The 20,460-nt window shown below is 39.6% G+C and overlaps 1 protein-coding gene across 2 annotated transcripts in view; it reads left to right on the forward strand.

The window, feature by feature from the left end:
* The window catches only part of MOB2 (MOB kinase activator 2), a 110,537-nt gene that overhangs the window by 21,561 nt on the left and 68,516 nt on the right, over positions 1-20,460 (forward strand). The window contains exon 1 of one of the 2 annotated variants that reach the window (XM_048948892.1): positions 16,406-16,594. The exons of the other annotated variant lie outside the window; for it this stretch is intronic. Coding sequence (XP_048804849.1) covers positions 16,560-16,594 — 35 coding nt within the window. The 5' untranslated portion in view covers positions 16,406-16,559. Of the gene's footprint in view, positions 1-16,405; positions 16,595-20,460 lie in introns of those variants that run through there. 2 annotated transcript variants of the gene reach the window in all.

Below are 20,460 nucleotides of genomic sequence, written 5' to 3' on the forward strand. Positions count from 1 at the left end.
TTGCCTGCTGCCAGAGTAAAGCAAACAAACAAATGAGGAAAACAAAAGTGGATCCCTCCCAGTCCCCTTCATGGGTTTCATGGAGTGGCTGGCACCGCTGACCATTCTGGTGGAAGGGTGGAATGTCCTGCCATGCATTCCACGCAGATGGCCTGGAACCCAGCCACCCTAGCAAAGCAGAGAATGCTGTGCCTTCAGCCGTGCCACTTGTGATTTAATTGGAAGTAGAGCTGACTTAAAAAGTAGCGCATCATCAGTAAGTGCTGTTCTTCTGTGTTTCCAAAAATTACACAACAGTTTTGCTCTCCTGAGTGTTGGCTCTGACCTTTTGTTTGCTCAGGAGAAGCTGAATTTCTCTGCCAGACAAATCTTTGCAGAACTTCATCTTAAAGATATTATCTTTCCTTGTTGGGGTGCCTTGCTTCTCAAAGTCTTACTATCTCCCTCTGAACTAAGCAGAGACATCACCTGAAGAATGGTTTTTCCAGTAGTCACCTGTTCTGCTTCTCACCAGTGTATTGGCCTCCAGCTTTCAAAGTTGGTGAAGTGATGCTTCTTGTGTAGTAAATACCATTGCTCCTCCTTGGGTGCGCTGGAGACATCTAATTATGCTTCTGGTTTGTATTTGTAGCTGTGATGATCAGTGCTAACTACTGATAAAATACTCAGATCCAAGTTCAGAGTTTCCCACTGCAACTTTCTGAAGGAGGTTGCATTCACTTTTAATTTAAGATTGATTGCAGCACATTTCTTATGTGCTGATTCTTGCAGGACTATCTGAGTACATCTTGTATATTGCTCTCTATACCTCTATGTACAGTAACAGTTTTATGTCATTAATCAAGTCTGCAGGTAGCTTGAGAGAGGAATGGCTCCTTCCAAATAGCCTGTGTATTGTTTGAGTCACCATTAAGGAAGCAAAACACTGTAGACTAAATTGAAGGATGCAATAATGGTGCTTTGTAGTTATTTAGCAGACAAAATCTGATGCTATTAAGGAAGTAGAACACCCTGTCCTTAATTGAAGGATACACTAATGATGTTTTGTAGACATTTCATAGGCAAAGTCTGTGATTAGTGTCATGTATTGTTTTAGAATCTGGAGAAGGAATTGAGCTATGCTTGTGAAATTGAATAACTTTAGGAAGAAAACAGGGAAAACAACATCACCTAATTCTACAACATTGTTACGCTGTCAAGTACTGGCTGGTAGTGTAATGTTTCCTGATGTTCAGTAAGAAATCAGCTGACAGAAGTGTAAAGCTGGGCTATGGCTTACATTAGAATCGTAGAATAATTAAGACCTCCAAGATTGTCAAGTCCAACCTTCCACCTGTCAACACCAAGCCTGTTGAGCTGTGTTCCTCAGTGCCACATCTACATCTTTCTTAAACATCTCCAGGGACGGTACCATTTTGGCGTGCAGCCTGTTTCCAAAGTTTGACTGTTCTTTCAGAGAATAAATTATTCCACATTTCCAGCTGTTCCCGCAGTTCCTGCAGCAGTTCCATGTGAGATTTGTTCTCCAGACCTTTCACGAGTGTAGATTGTCCTTCTTTGAGCACTCTTCAGCACCTCAATGTCTTTTCTGTAGCAAGGAGCCCAAAAGTCAACATGGTATTTAAATTGCAGCTTCACCAGTGCTGAGTACAGGAAAATGAACCCTGGAGCTGCTGGCCACGCTATTTCTGATACAGGCCAGGATGTCATAGGCCTTCTTGGGCACAATGCTGGTTCAAGTTCAGCTGGCTATTGACTAACATCCTCAGATCCTTTTCCACTGTGCAGCTTTCCTGCCACTCTGCTCCAAGCCTGTGGTATTGCATTGAGTTGTTGTGACCGCTGTTGAGTCTCATGGAATTGGCCTCAGTCCATTGATCCTGCCTATCCAGCTTAATCTGTACAGCCTTCTTACCCTCAAGAGATCAATTTTTCTTCCACCTTGGTGTCATCTGCAAACTTACTGAGAGTGCACTCAATCCCTGTTTTCAAATCATTGGTGAAGATATTAAACAGGACTGGTTTCAGTGCTGACCCCTGAGGAACACCACTAGTGATGCTTATGAGTTGGATTTCTATTCAGCAAGGCCCTTTGGGCCCAGCCATTGTGTTGTTTTTTTTTTGTTTTTTTTTTTATTGGCACCTGTGCAAGCCATGAGCTTCTAGCTTCTATAGGGGAATGCTGTCAGAGTGTTTTACCTAAAGTCTAGGTAGTCTATATCCACAATCCTTCCATTATCTGTTAGGTAGGTCCCTGGTCATAGGAGGAGGTCAGATTTCCCAAGCAGGATCTGCCTTTCATGGATCTCTGAAGGCTAGGCTGTTATCCTGGTTGTCCAGCATGTACTATGTGATTGCATTCAAGGTGATCTGCTCCATCACCTTCCCTGGTACCACGGTCAGGCTGACAGACTGTAGTTCCCTAGATCCTACTTCTGACCCTTGTTATAGATGATAGCGATGTCATGTTGGCAGGCCTCCAGTCATCTAGGACCTCCCTGTTTGACTAGGACTGCTGATAAAACTGATGGAAGGTGGCTGGATGAACACCTTGGCTAGCTCTGTCAGGAAGCTTGGGTGGATCTCACTTGATCCCATAGACTTGTGATAGTCTAAGAGAGGTATATCTAACCTGTGGGCTACACGTGGCCCTGTGCAGCCTATTCTGTGGCTGTTCCCTGTCCCGTAAGGGTGGCAGCTCTGCCCTACAGAGCAGCCTGACCCAGCCCTGGCTATGTGCCCATTGCTTGGCAACAACCAGACATCCATGTGCAATTGGCACTGTTTGAGCTAAAGCCAGGATATGGGGAAGATGACATAGTGCAAACTCAATATGGCAAGTAATGTTACATGTTTTGATACATTGCTTAAACATGACCCTGTGAACAGTGGAAGAAATATACAGCATTGCTTTCCATTTAAATAAAGGAATTTGAGAACAAGTTTCAAGGTTAAAAAATTGTATATTTGAGATTCCATTTTCAATCAGCCTTAGTACCTTATGTGTGAATTTTCAAATGGAGTGTAGGGTGTTACAATCAGTCCATCAAAAACTGGATCGTTTGTCTACAGGGCTTCTGTAACACCTGTCTTACCAGAGAAAAATATCCTGTGCTTTGCAGTCGTGCTTATTGATGTCATTGGTTTTTGGCAGTGCATGCATTTATGAGCAACTGTTTTCAAAGGTGGAATGCAGTAAGGGTAAAATTTCATCAGAAATCTGACAAACACCTTGGGAACTCATTAAGAATTGGAACTGCTTCCATTGAACAAGGCTGCATTAGTTTCACAAAAACAAGGTCAAACATCCATCTAGTTCTATATTTTGTTCCTTTTAAATTTTTTTAAATAAATGTATGAAAGTTTTATTATATGCATTAACTGAATTGCGTGTTTTATATGTGACCCAAGACAGTTCCTTGACACTCCCACTCAGCGTGGCCCAGGCAATGCAGAAGGTTGGACATTCCTGGTCTAGGAGAAGTAAAAGGTTGCTGTTTCCTATTGAATTATGGAGGGTTTATTCTGCTCACTATCCCTGTCTTCCACCTCAAAGGGCTGAATACTGTGGAGATGACTGAAATGACTAATAGAGACAGGAGCAAAGAAGGCATTGAATATCTCAGCCTTTTCTTCATCTTTTGTAGTAATGTTCCCCACTGCATCTGTTAAATGTTGGAGATTCTCCTTGGCCTTCTTTTTGTTGTTAATGTATTTGTAAGACTTATTTTTGTGATCTTTTGCAACGGTGGTCAGACTAAGTTCTGTCTGGGTTTTTGCCCTTCTAATTTCCACTCTGCATGTCCTAGCAACATTCCTGTTCTCTTCCTGAGTTGACAGCTCCTTTACCCAAAGGTGATAAGCTCAACTTAAGTCTCAGCAAACAGCATCCCTGTTCAGCTAGGTGAGTCGTCTTCCCTTTCAGCTCATTTTATGGCATGTGGGGATGGCCTGCTCCTGTGCACTTAAGGCTGCCTTCTTGAGGAGTGTGTAGCTTTCCTGGACCCACTGAGTGCTTAATGACTAGGAAGAAAATGCTGTTTTTAAAAAAGTAGGTTCTAGTAGCCTACTTCTTTTAAAATATTTAAAGAATGCTATGCAATTCTATATATTAGAATAACAAAGCATGAGTCAGTTTGTCCTGCCAGAGGTCAGTGGCAGTTTACAGCCAGTGCTGTAAGACAAGCTGCAGAAAGCTTGGTGCACTGAACTGGTGCATTTTCAGGGTCAGATGTGTGCAATGCAATTACCACTGCAGTATTTTCGCAATGAAAATGCGAGTATACAAGAACTTGTGTATAAGACTTCATTATGGTGCGTTTTCCAGTATTTGCATTATCACCTGAAGCTCTTAAATACATCTTGATGACAAACCTTCTCAAGACTCTTGCTTTTACATTGGCATGTCTTAATCGCCCAAATTTCATGCTAGTGTTGGCTATGACTGTGCTATATGCTTTCCTCAGTTTATGATTGGCTTGAGATACAAGCAAGAGGACAATTACATGCATTGCCAGATTAACCTATACTTAATCTGTAAAGCTCCTTTCCATTTTTTCTTCTGTGTGTATTTCTTATCTGCTTTTCTAAAATATCCAAAGGGCAGTTGGTTAGTAAGGCCAAATTAATGCTGGATAATTATAAGAGAAACGTACTGCCTGGAGCCTTCTATTCTAATATCACCTTCCTGCTAGCTCCAGTTAGAAGAAAAGAAATACATTAGTCACTTGAAAAGAACAGCCGTATTAGCAAGCCATGTAGCTTTTCCACTGCTCTCAGCATCCTGCTCAGTTTCCCAGGGGCAAACCTAAAAGTACACAGTGTATTGTGTCACAAATTGCTGTGTCTTCATTAGCCAGCATTCTTTCCTGGGATTTGTAATTGTGCTTTGCTGAATCTATCGAATAATGAATTTTAATTACCTTAGTTTGGCCATTCTTCCCAACATTATGCCCGGTTTATTTATGCCCGGGTTGTTTGGAGCAACATTTGTGCACTTTTGCCACCGAGGCCCTGTGGGACAAACCGTCAGAGTTCTTGTCCCTGGGAAGGACCTGGTGGCATGGCGTGGCAGCTGATGCTTCCAGCTGTGCTGGCACCCGCTGGGCAAAGGAGCTGTTGTTGATGTGGGGCCGTCCACCTGCTTCAGGCCACTAGCAGTGGAGTGTTTGGTCACTTCAAGGGTATTCTCAAAGTATGGCAAGTATTCGCTGCTCTTTTTCAGAACAGGTAAACCTCTGAACTTTGCTTTTAAAGAGGATAAGAAAAAGTACAATAGACAAAGCCGAATGTAACCATGCATATGTTTATTTACAACTTCTCAAAGCTCTGTTTATAACATTTTTGACTCTTATGCTCTCCTCCCTTTTGTCTCTCTCTATTACGTGTTGTTTGTTTCTATTTAAATAGAAAGAGGGGAGATATAGGTTGGATGTCAGGGGGAAGCTTTTCACTGAGAGGGTGATGAGTTGTTGGAACAAGTTGCCCGGAGATGCTGTGGATTCCCCTTCCTCAGAGGTTTTCAAAGCTGGGTTGGATGCGGCCCTGGGCAACCTGACCTAATTAGCACTTGATCTACCATTGGCAGCCCTGCCTGTTGTAGCGAGGTTTGAACTTGATGATCCTTGAGGTTCCTTCCTACCCAAGCCATTCTATGATTTGATAATCCATAAAGTTGGAGCCTACGTGACAGTACTGCAGCATCAGTTCCTAGCAAAGAAAAGCACATGTGGTGGAAGCATTTGTACTCAAGTGTGCACATGTATTTGAAAGAGCATACTTTGCTCTGAAATATGCATAGTTTTCAATAGTTTTCTATAATAAAATTCACCAGTTTGTTCACTGACAAACTAAGGGTCTGAATTCTTGAAATAACTCCTCTGTGGATAAGAAAGAGGAATCCAGAACAATATTTTCAGCAAGGTTTTCATATTTAAAAAAATGTGTAAAATAAGAAGTAACAGAGTAAGATCAAATATGAAAGGTTTGGGAGTGTTTTTAAGTTCTGAAGTGCAGGTTCCTTCTTTTAACCATGCTCTTAAAAAAAAAAACTGAAAAAGGGAAGGGAGTGGAATTTGTATGGACCAGTGTCTCATATTGGAAGCACACAATCTCTAGAGACATTTCCAAAGCTACTGGATCTTCAGATAAAGGAATGAGCAAGTGAGACATGGAGTAATATTGTTGAAAGTGAATAATGGCTCTTTTTATTACGTATTTACTCAGACTGATAATTTCTCTTGTCCCAATCCCTTGTTGTTGCTGTGTTGCCTTTAAGTGTTGTAATACTTAAGATCTGCAGAGTACTAGGAAAGAAAAACTGGGAAGGTGCTGGCATGCTTGGTGACTTGTAGAGGTGACTTGTAGAGGAGGGAATGTTTGCAGGCAGGACTTGACAACTGATGGCATGTCTGCTGGAGAAAATTCTTGGGATACTTGGTCTGCATTTTACTAAGCTGGCAAGAGAGCTGGAATGACGGTGGCTATGATAAATATCAATAAGAAGAGGGACAAATAAGGTGTATTTTTCTGTTGTTTGTTTTTCTATCCCTCTAGAATGGCTTTTAGATCAGCATGGCTCTGGTACCAGGGAATGGAGCATACTCTTACATGTAGGGAATTCATGGCACGTGTCAGTCCAGTCTGTGGTAGAATAAACACAGAACAGGCTGAAAGTCGGTGATTTGCAGGCTCAAATAGGCCATTGCCAATCAGTGATCTTACAGCAATTAAGTAATCATGTTTCTTGGAGAAACTGTCTTTTTAACACTGCTGTGATACTGTACTCTGCAAAATGAGCGTTGTTGAATTTCATACTGTCTTCCCTCCTCTGTTTAAGACTGGCCCATGTTGGCTGCAGATTGTTTTTGAAGGGTCACTGTAGATAGACTTAATTTGCATGAACTTTACTCTCTTCTATTGATTTTGGAGAAACTTTGTGGGTGTTGGTTTCTTTAAATCTTGATTACTGTTGCAGAAAGACGGTCTGCCTTTTCTTCCTCTCTTTCCTTTCATGGCGTGGTTATGACATTCGTTCCACCACTTGAGGAAAAAGCAGTGTACTCTGACCTGATACAGACATACAGGCCTGCAAACCAGAAAGTCATTAAACTAATTTGTCTTTTTGCAAAGTTAGAATTGGGCTCAGGCTGGTTCAGAAATAGTAACTGCTAGCTTTTGCTATTTGGCCTATAAGTGATTTTGTATTTACCCTTGTCCCCTCTGCAGTAGTATATGACTTTATTGATGATTAATCTAATTGAGAGTGGCTTTGTGGTTGATTTCAGTAGCTCAGGCTGGTGGAAAGACAAGATTTACCTGTGAGTTGTTCCTTAGGGCTTTGTTTTTAATGCTTGTTCAGTAGGCAGGGCTTCATGTCTGCAAAGATATACTTGAGAACATGCAGAAGACAAAAATAAATTCTCATTGCTGCTTTGTGAACATCAGTGTTTGAGTTCCTTTTTATTCATTCAGAATTAACTACTGTTTCTTTTTTATTTTTAACTGGTCCATTCCACCTGTCAGTTAGTGGTAGATCTAGAGGAACTATAGGCAAAACGGTCCTGGAGAGAGAGCTGAAGTTTGCCATCTAAACTCAGAGTGCTCAAGCTGGCCTGGTGCTTCTACAAGTTTGTTCTGTGAGTGCTCAAAACCTACTTAACGAGGCCGGTCAGACATACCTATTCAGGTATGTAGTCATTCTCTCACTAGAACCTGTGCTTTTCAGAAGTACTTTGATAAGCCCCCTCCTGACAGAATGAATTCAGTAAAAAATATTTTAAATCAGCACTGTGTGTCAAGATAATTCCAATCTGTGTTTAAACAGGGGAGGGCAAGATAAAGCCTGAAGTTTATTTTATGCAAACGCTGCCTGTGGAGAGGGAAGAACATTCTTTTAGTCTTCTGATTTTACAAGGATAATGAACACTAAGCAAGATCTACAGTGACTGCTGGCAGGACACCTAAGGAATGGCTAGGTTACTGTATGTAGTATAGACACACCTTTGCAGCAACACTGGTCTAGGCCCAAAGAAGGAGCAGTAGTCAACAGAAGCTTTTCAGCTGCTGGCAACAATCTTGCAAATCGACTCAAAAGTGTATGTTAAAAATGTGTATTTTGTCTACCTTTTATACTCTGTCTAACAGGTAAAATTTTGATATGGTATTAGTCTAATTTGCAGAAATGACACCATGTACAGTAATGAAGAATCCGAGCGCTTTGGATTTCAGCTAAGAGAAGAACTAGCAGCAAACCGTTTGAAGGAACAAGCAGAAGTTTCCATGCTGTACAGATGTGTATGTGGGATTTCTGGAAAACTAGACTTAAACAAATGGAATGGAATTGACTTTTTTTAAGCTACAGCATCAAAGATGCTTATGTTTTGATTTACTGGGTAATAAGAAATAACTGTTCTGTTGTGTACTATGCAATAACTGGTAATGAGGATGATAGTTTGAAACGATGATTTCAATTAAGCTTGGTTTGTTTATACACTAAAAAAAGTAAACAGGATTTGGCAATAGAGGTACTGATGTATTTTGTTTCTAAGTTATTTGTGAAATGCTAGCAGGAATTTAAGAAACATCTGGCATTACAAGAAGCTGAATGAGTTCTGGCAGCATTTACAGTTGAAAGCTCTAAGTAGTGTTTTGAGTACTTCACTTTTCAGGGTAGATGCATCTCCTCTTTGCAGCCCATTTTCAAGGGACCCTCTGAAAAAGACATTGATACAGCAGGTTTGTCAAAGGAGCATGCTTTACCATCTCGGCTGTATTTTATTTTATTTTTTTTGCCTAGAATATTTCCAAGGCTGCAGCAGAGGGAAGGAAATGTGACACTCCCAGGTCCTGTGACTTCAGTTTAGATTTCTATCTAAGTTGTTAGTCAGGCTTTAAGTTTCTTATCATCACTTTACAGGTAATGTGATAACAATGAACACATTTTTCACTAATAAATTTTCCGTGCTGCTCTGAGGCATTCCTCTCTAACAAGGGAAGTGAAAACCCTTACTAAAAACTATTTTGAAGTCACCTGTTTTGTTATCTCAAGAAAAATCTTTTTTTTTTAATATTCTGATTTTAAAAGCAACAACCTGCATCATTCTTATCAACTTATAAATCTGCAGTGCATTATCCTGTTGGATAAAAACACTCAGTCATTTTAATCCATGTGTTAAAGTTGATTTCCCTCTTCTGTGGACTGTTGCCTCTACACAAACGTTTTCTTTTTTTGCAGTCCCCAAGAAGGCATTTCTTTGAAAGATTACAGTATCTAAAGAAACAGTTTCTTTCAGAACGGAAATTACTTCAGGATTGGAATTCTGTTGAAGAGGAAGGCCACTACTGGCAGTAAGAATCCAAGATACTAATTCATTTCTTCTTGACTTTTAGATGAGTTATGCTTCAGTTTCTAAATTTAAAGCCACATTCTGCATGTCATGTAAGAACACTACCTGTGTATGGGGTGCAATTCATTAGAATGTGAGATTTTAGTGAGATCTGAGACCTTTACAAAGTGGAAACACTTCTATTGTCTTTTGCGTTGCTGCCCTGAATGAGAAGCTGCCCAGAGCTGTGTAGCTACTTAAGCTTACCAAGTTAGAAATGGTATTCGTCATAACAGCCTTGGGAGGTGAATATTGTGTTTTCCAGGTGTGCAGTGAGAGATGGAATGTGGTGTGCTTTTGGTTTCTTTGTGGGGAGGTGTCAGCTTTGATTTCAAAAATTAGGAATATAAACTGTAGGGAATATTTCCAAAGGAACATCATACGGACCCAAGCAAATGAAGAATCCAAACACTTTTGGATTTCAGCTAAGTAGAAATTTAATGGTAAACCATTTGAAGGAACCAGCTGAAATTTTGGTGCTGTACAGGTATCTGTGGGTTTTCTAGAAAATTAGACTTGTACAAACAGACTGAACTTGGCTTTTTTAATGCTGTACTGTCAAAAATGCTTACAGACAAGCAAATGAAGATGATACATGTTTACATGCAGGATGTTGCTGCTTATATCACTAGCATCGTTCTGGAAGTTTAATGAGAATGAGAGGAAGTGGAGGACTTCCTGCATTAGTTTCTGTGGCTGTGTGAAGGGCTCTGTAAGCTGCAGCTGCGTTACGCAACTGCTAGAAGTTATGTGAGGCTGGGATAAGTCTCACGAGATGTGAACTAATATACCTCTGTGCTGCATGCATCATGCTGAAATTTTTATTAACCTGGAAGTCAGAAGAGCAGTGATGATGGCTAAATGTGCTATTTACCTTTTTTTTTTTTTTTTTTTTTTTGCATGAAATACATTGCTTTCCCATGAAATGTATTTGTGCTGAACTATGTCCTTTAATCGCCATTTTGGGAAAAGCTTCTTATGTAAGCTAACTACAAGAATGAGAGTAAAAGGTCTGTGTCTGGCAGAAAAAAGGGATTAATAAGACCCTTTAACAAACTGGTGATCCACATGCCTTCAGGTGTCTTGGCAAGAAAGGGATAAATACCAAGTTGAAAAGCACTTGCTTTCTTTGGGATAAGCTTGGGATGTATTTGGTGTGGTAGAGAGAAGCTGTACTGCTTGCCGTCCTTGAAACACACAAACTACTCGCATGCATTTGCTTTCTCCAGGTTTGGGCACTACATTTAATGCTGTGCTAAGTCAGACCTCCTGAATAAGGCTTGTGTTTGAGTCAGGTATTTACAAACTGAATTGGTGAAATGTTAGTGAACAGTGTTAATCTCTTCAGTGTTTGCTTTTCACAACGTTACAGTGGTTTTAGTGAATATTTCAGTTTACTCAGCTTAGTGTTACTAATTTCTTTGTGAACTTGTAACTTTACATGACTCTTATTCAATAAGGTATGGAACCTGGATGAACTTCACTATGGGGCTGACGGATGATTGTGATTCTGATATGCTAAACATATAAGTAGAAACAAGGAACATTTCTGTTCTGCTTTTGTAGAGCTGTGCTTTTGTGTGATGCACGGACAAGAGGAAGTGTCTGCAGGTTTTGAAAAGTGCTTTTTTATGTATGTGGATGAGAAGTATTGCTATGTAGATCTGAGAGAGCTTCTCAGAAACCGTACAGCATGCCAGATTTAGCTGCCTGGCTTCTTTCCTTGGTTTTGTTTTGAGTAATCATAGTAGTCAGTCACATAACTTAGAATCAAATATTCCCTAATAATATTAGGAAAAATAACCAAAAAAAAGAGTGAAAATTGCTTGCTTCTTTGGATATTTTATTCACCAACTTCAAATCATCTCATTTTCCTGTCATTGTATTCCTCTGAGGTGTGGTTATCCTGGATTAAGCTGGGTGAAGCAGAACAGTATGGGTTGCTGGGAAGCCAGCAAGGGGAGCGTGTTTACTCTGTATACCAGCAGTGTTTAACATTGCATGTACCACGATAACTGGGAAGCAGTCCTCTCCTTTCTGTACAGAATATGCTGGATTAGGTCACTCTCCTTTAAGGATATAATGCTGATGTTGACAATTAGTCGGACATAGCTGATTTTATGATGAGATAATGATTGTGTTTAATGTATTGTAATAAAAAAAAGTAAGTTAGACTAATGATGAGGCTGGCAGTTACGCTACAAATGCTCATTCATTATTATGAAACATAAAATCTAGCAGGGAAAGTGGAATTTGTGGAGTCCAGCTGCTTTCTTTGTGTAATTCTGTAGATAATGGAGGAACTAATTAATATAAATGTGCTTTCAAAAGAATGCTCAGATTTCCAGGTGCCTAAAAAGTCTGGACATGAGTTTTTCCATATTTACTATAGCCTGCATATTGACTTCTCTTTTTTTCTTCTGTTGATGTCTTTCTTAACTGTTTTATGCAGAGAACCAAAATACACATTTCCTCGTATTTAAGGTTCTCATTCAGGGCTTGACCCTTCTCTTCAGACTGTATCAGGTAGGATGACTAAGTTGGGTATCAGTTCTTTGGCTGGCTCTTAGCTTTCAGTTGTTTTAGCTGTGGAAGCATGGAAGTTCAAAACAAGTGTGCCAGTTCAGTCGCATATTATAATTCTTCTCTAGCACTTTGTGAAGACAATGTTCTAGAATGCTGGTTGCCTTAGGCTTCAGAAAACAAGATGTGTAAGGTGAGGTGGAGTAAATCTGCAAAATAGGAAGGTAAATGTTTTCTTTCCATGTGTTCATACATCTACAGTGAGTTTTAAAATTTCCATAACTTTTATTGTTATTTCTCTTTATTGTACCAGTACTACTTTCCAAGAAGGGAGCTGAAACTACTGTTTAATATTTACTCTAGAGAGTTTTCTTTAGTAACCCGCACACTGGTAGAGTATTTTAAACTCTAATATTGTGAGCAAGGGTCTGTTCTCTCCTTGACTTGTTATGCTGAAGTGGCATTTGGTTCACATCTTCATCTTTTTTTAGATGAGAGCTGCAGGCACAATAAGCATAACTGCACTTTGTGTGAAATCTGAGGCAAGGCCTGTCAGGATACTGGCTACAAAATCGTTTGATGTCTCCAGTTATTAAATATATGAAAAGTATGTTGGGAAATGTACAGAAAGACCAGTCAGTGAGTCATGTAATCTGTCTTTGCAGTTCACACTTCCAGCCTGACTTCTATTTAAACAGTGGCCTGCATGGATTAAAGGTTGGTATGTATTGCTGTCAGAGTGCATCATTACAGCAAACTGATTTATTTTGTTCTATGCCCTTGGTCAGTACGGGTTGTAATTTGTATGAAAGCTGGAGATGAATATATTTCTTTCTTTTTGTTATTGTAGCGTGAAATGGGCATTAATTTTTTGTGACTCTTGGCTTTTTTTTTTTCAGAGTTCTTGTGCTCTAAGTGAATTGTATGCCCAGAATGTGCTGCTTGTAATAGTACTGTTTGCACGTGGCGCTCTCTGCAGCCTAGCAGTGCGAGTTCAACCTCCTTGTTAGGAAGTTTTGATCTTGTAACTATTTGTGATGGAAACAATACGCTGACAAGGCAATGCAGAATATGCTTCTGTTCATGAACAGCTCTTTCCTGTGGTTCCTTGGAAGGGTCTTGGGAATTTAATGTATTTTTATTCCTTGTAGATTTGAAAATGACAGGTTATTTACTGCTAGCCCTTTCATATGATAGGCCCTTTTTCATGTGTGTAGGACTAAGTAGTTCAGCAGGCATAACATCTCCCATGTGAGGAAACTAGGAATGTAGCAGTTGAACAGGGAATAAAGCATGGTGAAGCTGACAAGCAGAAAGATACTGCTGCAGTAACAAAGCAAGGGGACAGCACTTGGGCCTTCTGGATAAAGGATCTAGCTGGGATGCTTCTGGATTCTAAGGAAAATTGCTAAGAACGTTCTTTATTCACTGCAATGTCACCAGTATTGATTTGAACTAGTTAGGTCCTGAAATAGCCTGACTTCAATGCAATGGTTGATGCTGCAAGTAACTCAAACAAGGCGTTTAGTGTGCAAATGTGAGCACAGCTAAAGGCGTGCAGGGAGCAAAAAGAGTTGAATCAGTGAAAAACTGAAGTTTGAGTAACCTTTCTGATGGGTTTACGTGGGAGTTGGGTAACTGGCTTTGAAACTATTTTGTTAGATTACATGCATAGACTGAAGCTTTGATTTCGTGATGCAAAATTAACAAAGCTTATTTTAAACAAGGGATTTTCACATGTGAAGTGAAAGCAGTCAGTATTGGCATGCTATTCAAATTTTACCATGTCAGTGCTAGTACCCAGGCTTTTGACCTCCATCTGTGCACAGTTTTTGTTGCCATTGATTTTTTTGGTCCTGTGAACTATAAAATCTAAGATAAGTTTTTATGCTTCAAAGACTGTTTGAAGTAGGGTGCACTGTGTTTGTGTGTATGTTGTTGCTTATTAAAAAGGCTTTGTAGTTTCACCTTACAGACTACAGTCTGGGAAGGTAAGGGAAATTGCTTCACTTTATGTACTGCTGGTGTATATCTGATCTCTCCTATTGCTTTGTAAAAATGTATTCATAAACATAAAAATTTGTTCTACTCTATCTGGGCCTTTTTTTAAGAGCCAGCAATAGTGGAAAAAGTATAGGGGGCTTTAGGGAGGCTGCAAACATCTTCCTTGCAGCTAAGGATTGCCTTTATATATGAAGAGGGGCAGTGAGGATCTGCTTTGAACAACCTGAAATATTATTTTCTTTAAAACAGCAAGTCTGCCCTTCCCACTGAAGCATTTCCTGAAGTACAAGGTCATACAGTGCTGGAGCTAGCATAGCTGAGAGAACAGGAAGACTAAAATATTGTTATACAAAATAAGCACTTATTTTAATGTGCAGGGGTTGTTTAACATTCACTTTAAGAAACAGAGTTGAAGGGTACTGTGCAGTAAGGGGTCAGGCCTCTCCTCCTGGCCAGGTGAGTTATGAACTCCTCTGTGCTTTCTGGATGAGCTGGCTGCTGAGCTGTGCTCCTCTGTGGGTCAGGGCACTGTAGTGAGGCCAGCAGCATGGGATGATGGCAAGGAAAGGAGGCAGTGTGCAGCTGTGGGAACTGATACACCGTGTCCTCACACTGACTTTGAAAATCTCAGCTGAAGATTTTGGGATGAGACACAGGCATTCTGTGGGCTTTGGGTCTTCAGAAAACAGGCAGGCTTCTCAAGTGACACCACCTGTCAGGAGGGTCATGCTTACATCTTTCCTAGCGACTTTGAGTTCAGCCAGTCTGTGTTCCAAGCAAACGCATCACTCAGCCAAATTAATTTTATGTTGCGTAAAGTTCTTCACAATCAGATTTTGTTCTGTATTTCTATCCTTAAGTTAAATAGTTCTCAGGATGTTGTAAATGTCTAAATCCCAAAATGGGGCATGTAGCATATAATATATATCATATCCATGTGATATGTTCTTAAGTATCTTGGTTTACTACTCAAAGATCTTGTGACACTGTCACAATTAGTATATTGCAGATGACCAAAGAAAATCTTCAAATATTCCAGGGTTATTTTTCAATAACTGAACTTGAGTGATTTTAATTTGCTTTCATGCTGTTCACTGAAATCATGAGGTACATGTGCAGTGCCTTACATCTGTACAAGCTGACATGGTATTATAGTATAGTTGATTTTTAAATCTATTGGTTGCCTTCATGTCCCTCATGGGGAAGAAGCAGCAAGAAAGAGAATGAAAAGTAGAGCTTGAGTAGTGTAGAGGCTGACAGAGAAGGCAGAAAAACAAGGTATGTATGAATATGAAGCAGAAAACTCAAGTGGTTTTAAAGTTGCTACGGGTTATGTGTGCAGCTCTTGTTCAGTAGAGGGCAGTGCTGGTTCACTTTCCTTTGAAGTTCAGAAGCTGCAGTTACAGGCAAATTACGGTTATGCTGCGTTGTTCTAAATATTGACTTTAGGAATGGCTGAAAGTAGACCTTAAATTTAAAGTTGGTTGCTAATAGGAGACTGGAAAGGGACAGGGATAGCTTTCGGTATACCTGCGTCTGGCTAGAGTCAACACAGTGCAAGGTTTAAATTCTCTGAGCAGTTTGTTCTTAATGGCAGGACTGCAGCGTTTTTCTGCTGTCAGCCCATCAGCTGGGGAACTACAGCAGATCTGCCTGTGACTGTGCTCTTGCTGGAAGAACTAAGTCCAAAGCCAGACAGCATGGTGAAAGGAAGACTTGCTCCAGGCTGCTGCATCTGCTGGTTCAGTACTGCGTGACTGTGATATGACACAAACTTAAAACAGCTCTTCATTTTATTAATAATCTCTCCCTGCTTGTTTTTCTACTGCAGCAGAATGCATTTAAAAGTCTATCTTCCTGTGTGACTGATGACAAAATAAATATTAAACATATTAATTCCTTTATTCCTCTGCAGCTTATTGGTACACATTGCTGCACACACATCGTCCACAAGGAGGAGCTTTTTTCTGCCGCTGAGAATGTTTCCCTTTTTAACTAATAAGCAGCAGGATGAATAGACTTATGGAATCTTGCAAAGCCAAATATAAAGTGACCACTTCATTGCTTTTCAATAAAGTGGGCAGGCTTAGAAAAAAATGCAGCAGAATCAACAGATATTTTGGACTTCTTAATGTCTCTGAAAATAATGTTGTAAAAGAGCATAGGAAGGACAGGGAAAAAATAGCTCATTACTTATTTATTCTTTTGGAATTATTCCTTCTTTCCAAACTGATTTCAAAAGTAGGCAGAACTAGATGGGGTGGAAAAAAAGCACTGGTAAAAAGCTTGCTAAATCTTCATTTACTGGGAGGAGTGTTTTTTAAAGCAGTCCTACCCTAACAGAAGAGGAGGAAACATTAGATAACAGCCATTCTGATAGATAAAAGAAAGACAGAAAACATTTTCCTTTCTTTTGGGCAGTTATCTTTTGGGAAATGAGTAGTTATACCTCTTCTCTGGTAGAGAACCTTTTTTTGTTTGTTTTTCACTGCACTTGCACTGAAGTTGCACCTTGCTGAATTGTAGAAAGGTGCTAACTGTATTTCAGGCTCTGCTTCACTAATTAGCTGTATTGAGCTTTTAAGTTTTCTCACTGTTTTACACTGCCATCTTGTTGGAAATCCCCTGCTGTTAATTATTGCTGGAATGGAATTCATCATCTGCTCGTTGTGCTGCTGTTGGTAAGGTGATTCTGTATATTCATGCACTGGCACAGGCATGTGTGGACATGAGTTGCGCAGACAAACTGGAGAAGAACTTGGCTAATGAGGGAGAAGAAGCAGCAGAAAACCAAACCCCTGAGTGTCTCCTGTCCAGCTTTTCTGCCTGAAGCTAACCTTTTCTGATGATAACAGATGGGTGTACTTTCCCACATCTATGGCACAACTTGAAGAAGCAGTTCACTGAGTGTTTTCTACAATTATTTGTCAGCTTTCTTTAGTGAACTCATGTTACTCTCAGTGTATTTGAAACAAGGGAGTTGATTAGTGCTTTTTTTTTGGGCACTCAGTGTCTCAGTTGACACTCTGCGCTTGATTTGAAGTTGTGTTTTTGAAGGCTGTGAAACATTTTTCTGATAGTAAATTATTTGTATTGTTTCTTTATGCCTCACGGATGTGCTGCTAGTAAGGGAGAGATCAGGAAAAATAGTTATTTTTCATTTTGTTGTTCAGGAGTTTCCCAGTGTTAACAAAGTAGGTTCCTGAAGAGCTTGGAACTGAAACTGTATCAGAAATCTTCTTTTTCCTTTTATAAATTGCTACCTGTGTCTGATAGCCCTTCTGTCTCTCAAATTTTAGATGCAGAAAATGGTATATGGCAAATGAAAACTTTCTTTTTAATGCCTAATTACAATGTGATAGGAAGCTCTCTGGATGCCACCTACTACTGACTCTAGGCTTTGCAGAGACCAGTGGCTGAAAATCTGTTTATAGTGTTTCTGGATCACACTGAATCTGCTGCAGATCCAAATTAAAACTCTGCTTTAAACGTGACACGTTTAGAACTATAGCTTTTCTTCTTTTTGTTCCACCTTATATTTTTTTTATGTATTTTTGACACACAGATTTGTTTAAATGCCAGTCTATTGCTTGCTGAGTAGATATATCTGTTGTTGTGGAAGATGTGGTAGGCAGTTTGGACAATTTTGTATTCTGCCCTACCCTGTAATGAAATGTTAGGTTAGATTTCTGAGCCACAACCTCAGAATAGAAATTTAACTTGTCTTGGAAGGGAGTGGGGGGTGAGGAAGAGAAGAGGTGACAGTGAGTTTGAAATCGTGGTGTGGTCCATTCCCCTTTGGCCCACCCTCCACCTCTGAACTTATGGAGGCTGTGTTTAGGCAAGATTTTTTACCCTTCTCTCTGATTCTGCCTATGTGGATTTCCAGTTTTCAAGGACTCTGAATACTTCATCCTTCTGATTTCTCGTGCAAGCAGCAAATTCTGTTCTGAAAGTAATGGTGTCATCAATTAGTTAAAAATATTCTAGATGCAGTCGTTTGCATAATTCTTAAGTTTTGTAACAGTGAATGGTTCTATGGCAGTCCACTTCAAACTACAATGTCGTCTGTATATTTGGAAAGAATTACTAATTTCTCACACAGACTTAACATAAACTGGGTGTTTTTGGCTGGGAGTTTCATGGTGACTGATGATAATGAAGCTAAGGATACTGGGGGTAAATTTACTGAAGAGTAATCTTTACATTTAGTGTTTCTTAGGCTGATACACTGTTGACAAAAATTCCCTGAGCAGACAGTTTGGAAACATTCCTCTGTTCGTAATAGAATACAGTTGTCTTGGAACAAAGATTTTCTTAGCACTTACTAGCCAAGCTCTATTTAAGCAAACTTTGGTATGAAGATATCAAAATAGCAACCCTAAAACATGATTCCACAGGATACACATGGAAGGGCACTAAGTGTAGCCTAACCAACTTTTGGGCTTGAATAAGCAGTCAGTGGTTATTTATTGTCCCTTTTTCTATAAGCCTGATATTCAGAATAAAATGCGAAAGAAATACAGCAGCCACCTATTTAGTTTCAAGTTGGTGTAAAAATCCCTCTGCAGCCTACAAAGAGAAGAGTGGTACAATAAGTTTTTAGAATAGTGGAAAATGTCATGACTGGGAAGATAGATGCTGGCTATTATAAAGCTGCCTGTGGCTTCAGCATCTGCTTTTTCACGTCTTCCACTCTACAGTATTTCTGCCCATACTGCATTGCATTATTTTTCACGTTGCTGGTAGACTTAGATTCTCATAAAACTGATAGACTAACAGTATAAACTTTTGTTCTTGCTCCTGTATTCCTTTGCCTTGGCCAGTGTTCTTGGAGTTGTGCGCATTGAATGCAGAGATAAATCTTTGCAGTGATGCAAGGCCAGCCTTTGCATGTTCAGTGGGAACACCCATTGCTAGGCTGATCTTAGCTGTAGAACCTGAACTAAATGAAGGTATGTAGAAGTAAAGCTTAAGTTCCAGTGCAGCAAACTCTTTGTTACTATGCCAGAAATAATTGCTGTAAGATTATTTGCCTATCCACTTGCCCCTCATTCTATTACAGCCTTAGCTGTAACTGCTTGGCCTAGCATGCGACTTTCCGACTACTTTAAAAGCAGCTCTGCGTAGAATTTAACAGATAAAGCAATCATCAACTCTGTTAATCATAGTACATTCCATTTGTACTTATTCTCTCTCTCTGTTAATGTATCCTGATGCATGATTGTGTTTTCTCAGGTATTACTGCAGTCACTCTTTTTGCCCCCCACTCCTCCCATAATTTTGCTCCCTTGGCCTTCTATGCTTGCATACAGTCTGTATTCTTTCTAGCTTTTCTTCAAAGTCTGACTAATTGCTAAATAATTAAAAAGATTTTCAAATTGTGTCATTGATTTCACTCGTAATCTTTGCAAGTTTTTCAGACAACTGCTGCCTAGAGAGCCAACCAGTGAGAGGTTGGCATGAAAGCTCCAAACCAAGGGCATTACCAGATGGCATGTCTTCAGAGCAAAGGCAAGACCTCTTGCCCAATACTTGCTAGATTTCTGTTGTTTTACTCTCTATGAACCACACTCATAAGTCTGGCTTTAATCTGAGTATCTGGTTAGTAATCATAGATTTAAGAAAACGCATCTTCCCCGAGGTACGGGAGCGGGTGTCTCAGGTCATAATGATGCAGTTTACTGTGCTAATGTTGGATGACTGTAGCTGATGGACTTAATTTTCTGTGATTTTAATACCTGGCTCCCTCCATCTGTTTTGTTAGCTAGCTGCTAATAACTAAGGTTTATAGGTAGTCTGTAACTGATTTCAATTTTAAACACCATAATTTCTCTTATCAAGTTTTCAATTCGTAGAATTAGGTGATGTTCCAGTAGTAAGCAGACACTGATTGTGGATATATAAAATCAAATGGAAACAGAAAACATTTCTGACACTTCACGTTTTTTAATTGGTCGAGAAACTAGAAAAGGGAGGAAGAAAACAAGAATTTAAAACCAGTTCATCAGCTACAACTGATGACAGTAAATCATACAGCAGGCGTTTCATAAGAGCAGATAAATCCTGATCAGACAATCTCAAATGTTTCTGGGAGGAGCTATGGGTACTATGTGTAGTTGGCACATCACCCTGATTAGCAAACAGTTCACACCCCTTAAATGAAAGGAGTTATCTGAGAACTATTTTGAGTTTAAACTGTCTGAAATTAGTTAAATCTTTAATGCATATCTTTATCTCTATGCCAGAGAGAATTAGACAATGACTTTCTAACAGTGTGCATGTTCTAAGGAAAATAAAAACGATGGTGTACATGATAAAAATCTGTCCACTTTCTAATATAAATGATTTAGTTTATAAAATATCCCATATAGGAATGATATATTCATGATATTTCCTTGGATGATTTTGGGTTAAAATGAGCATGAAGATACCCTATTACTTTGTTGTGATCAATGTAGAATAATAAGAGAAGAGTGTTTTTTTTTTTTTTAGTGCAACTTCAGTTCTTTAGGCTTACCGTTGCTTTCAAAATGTAGTCAGTGCC

Source organism: Lagopus muta, chromosome 6 (genome assembly GCF_023343835.1).
Source record: "Lagopus muta isolate bLagMut1 chromosome 6, bLagMut1 primary, whole genome shotgun sequence".
Classification (NCBI taxonomy): Eukaryota; Metazoa; Chordata; class Aves; order Galliformes; family Phasianidae; genus Lagopus; species Lagopus muta.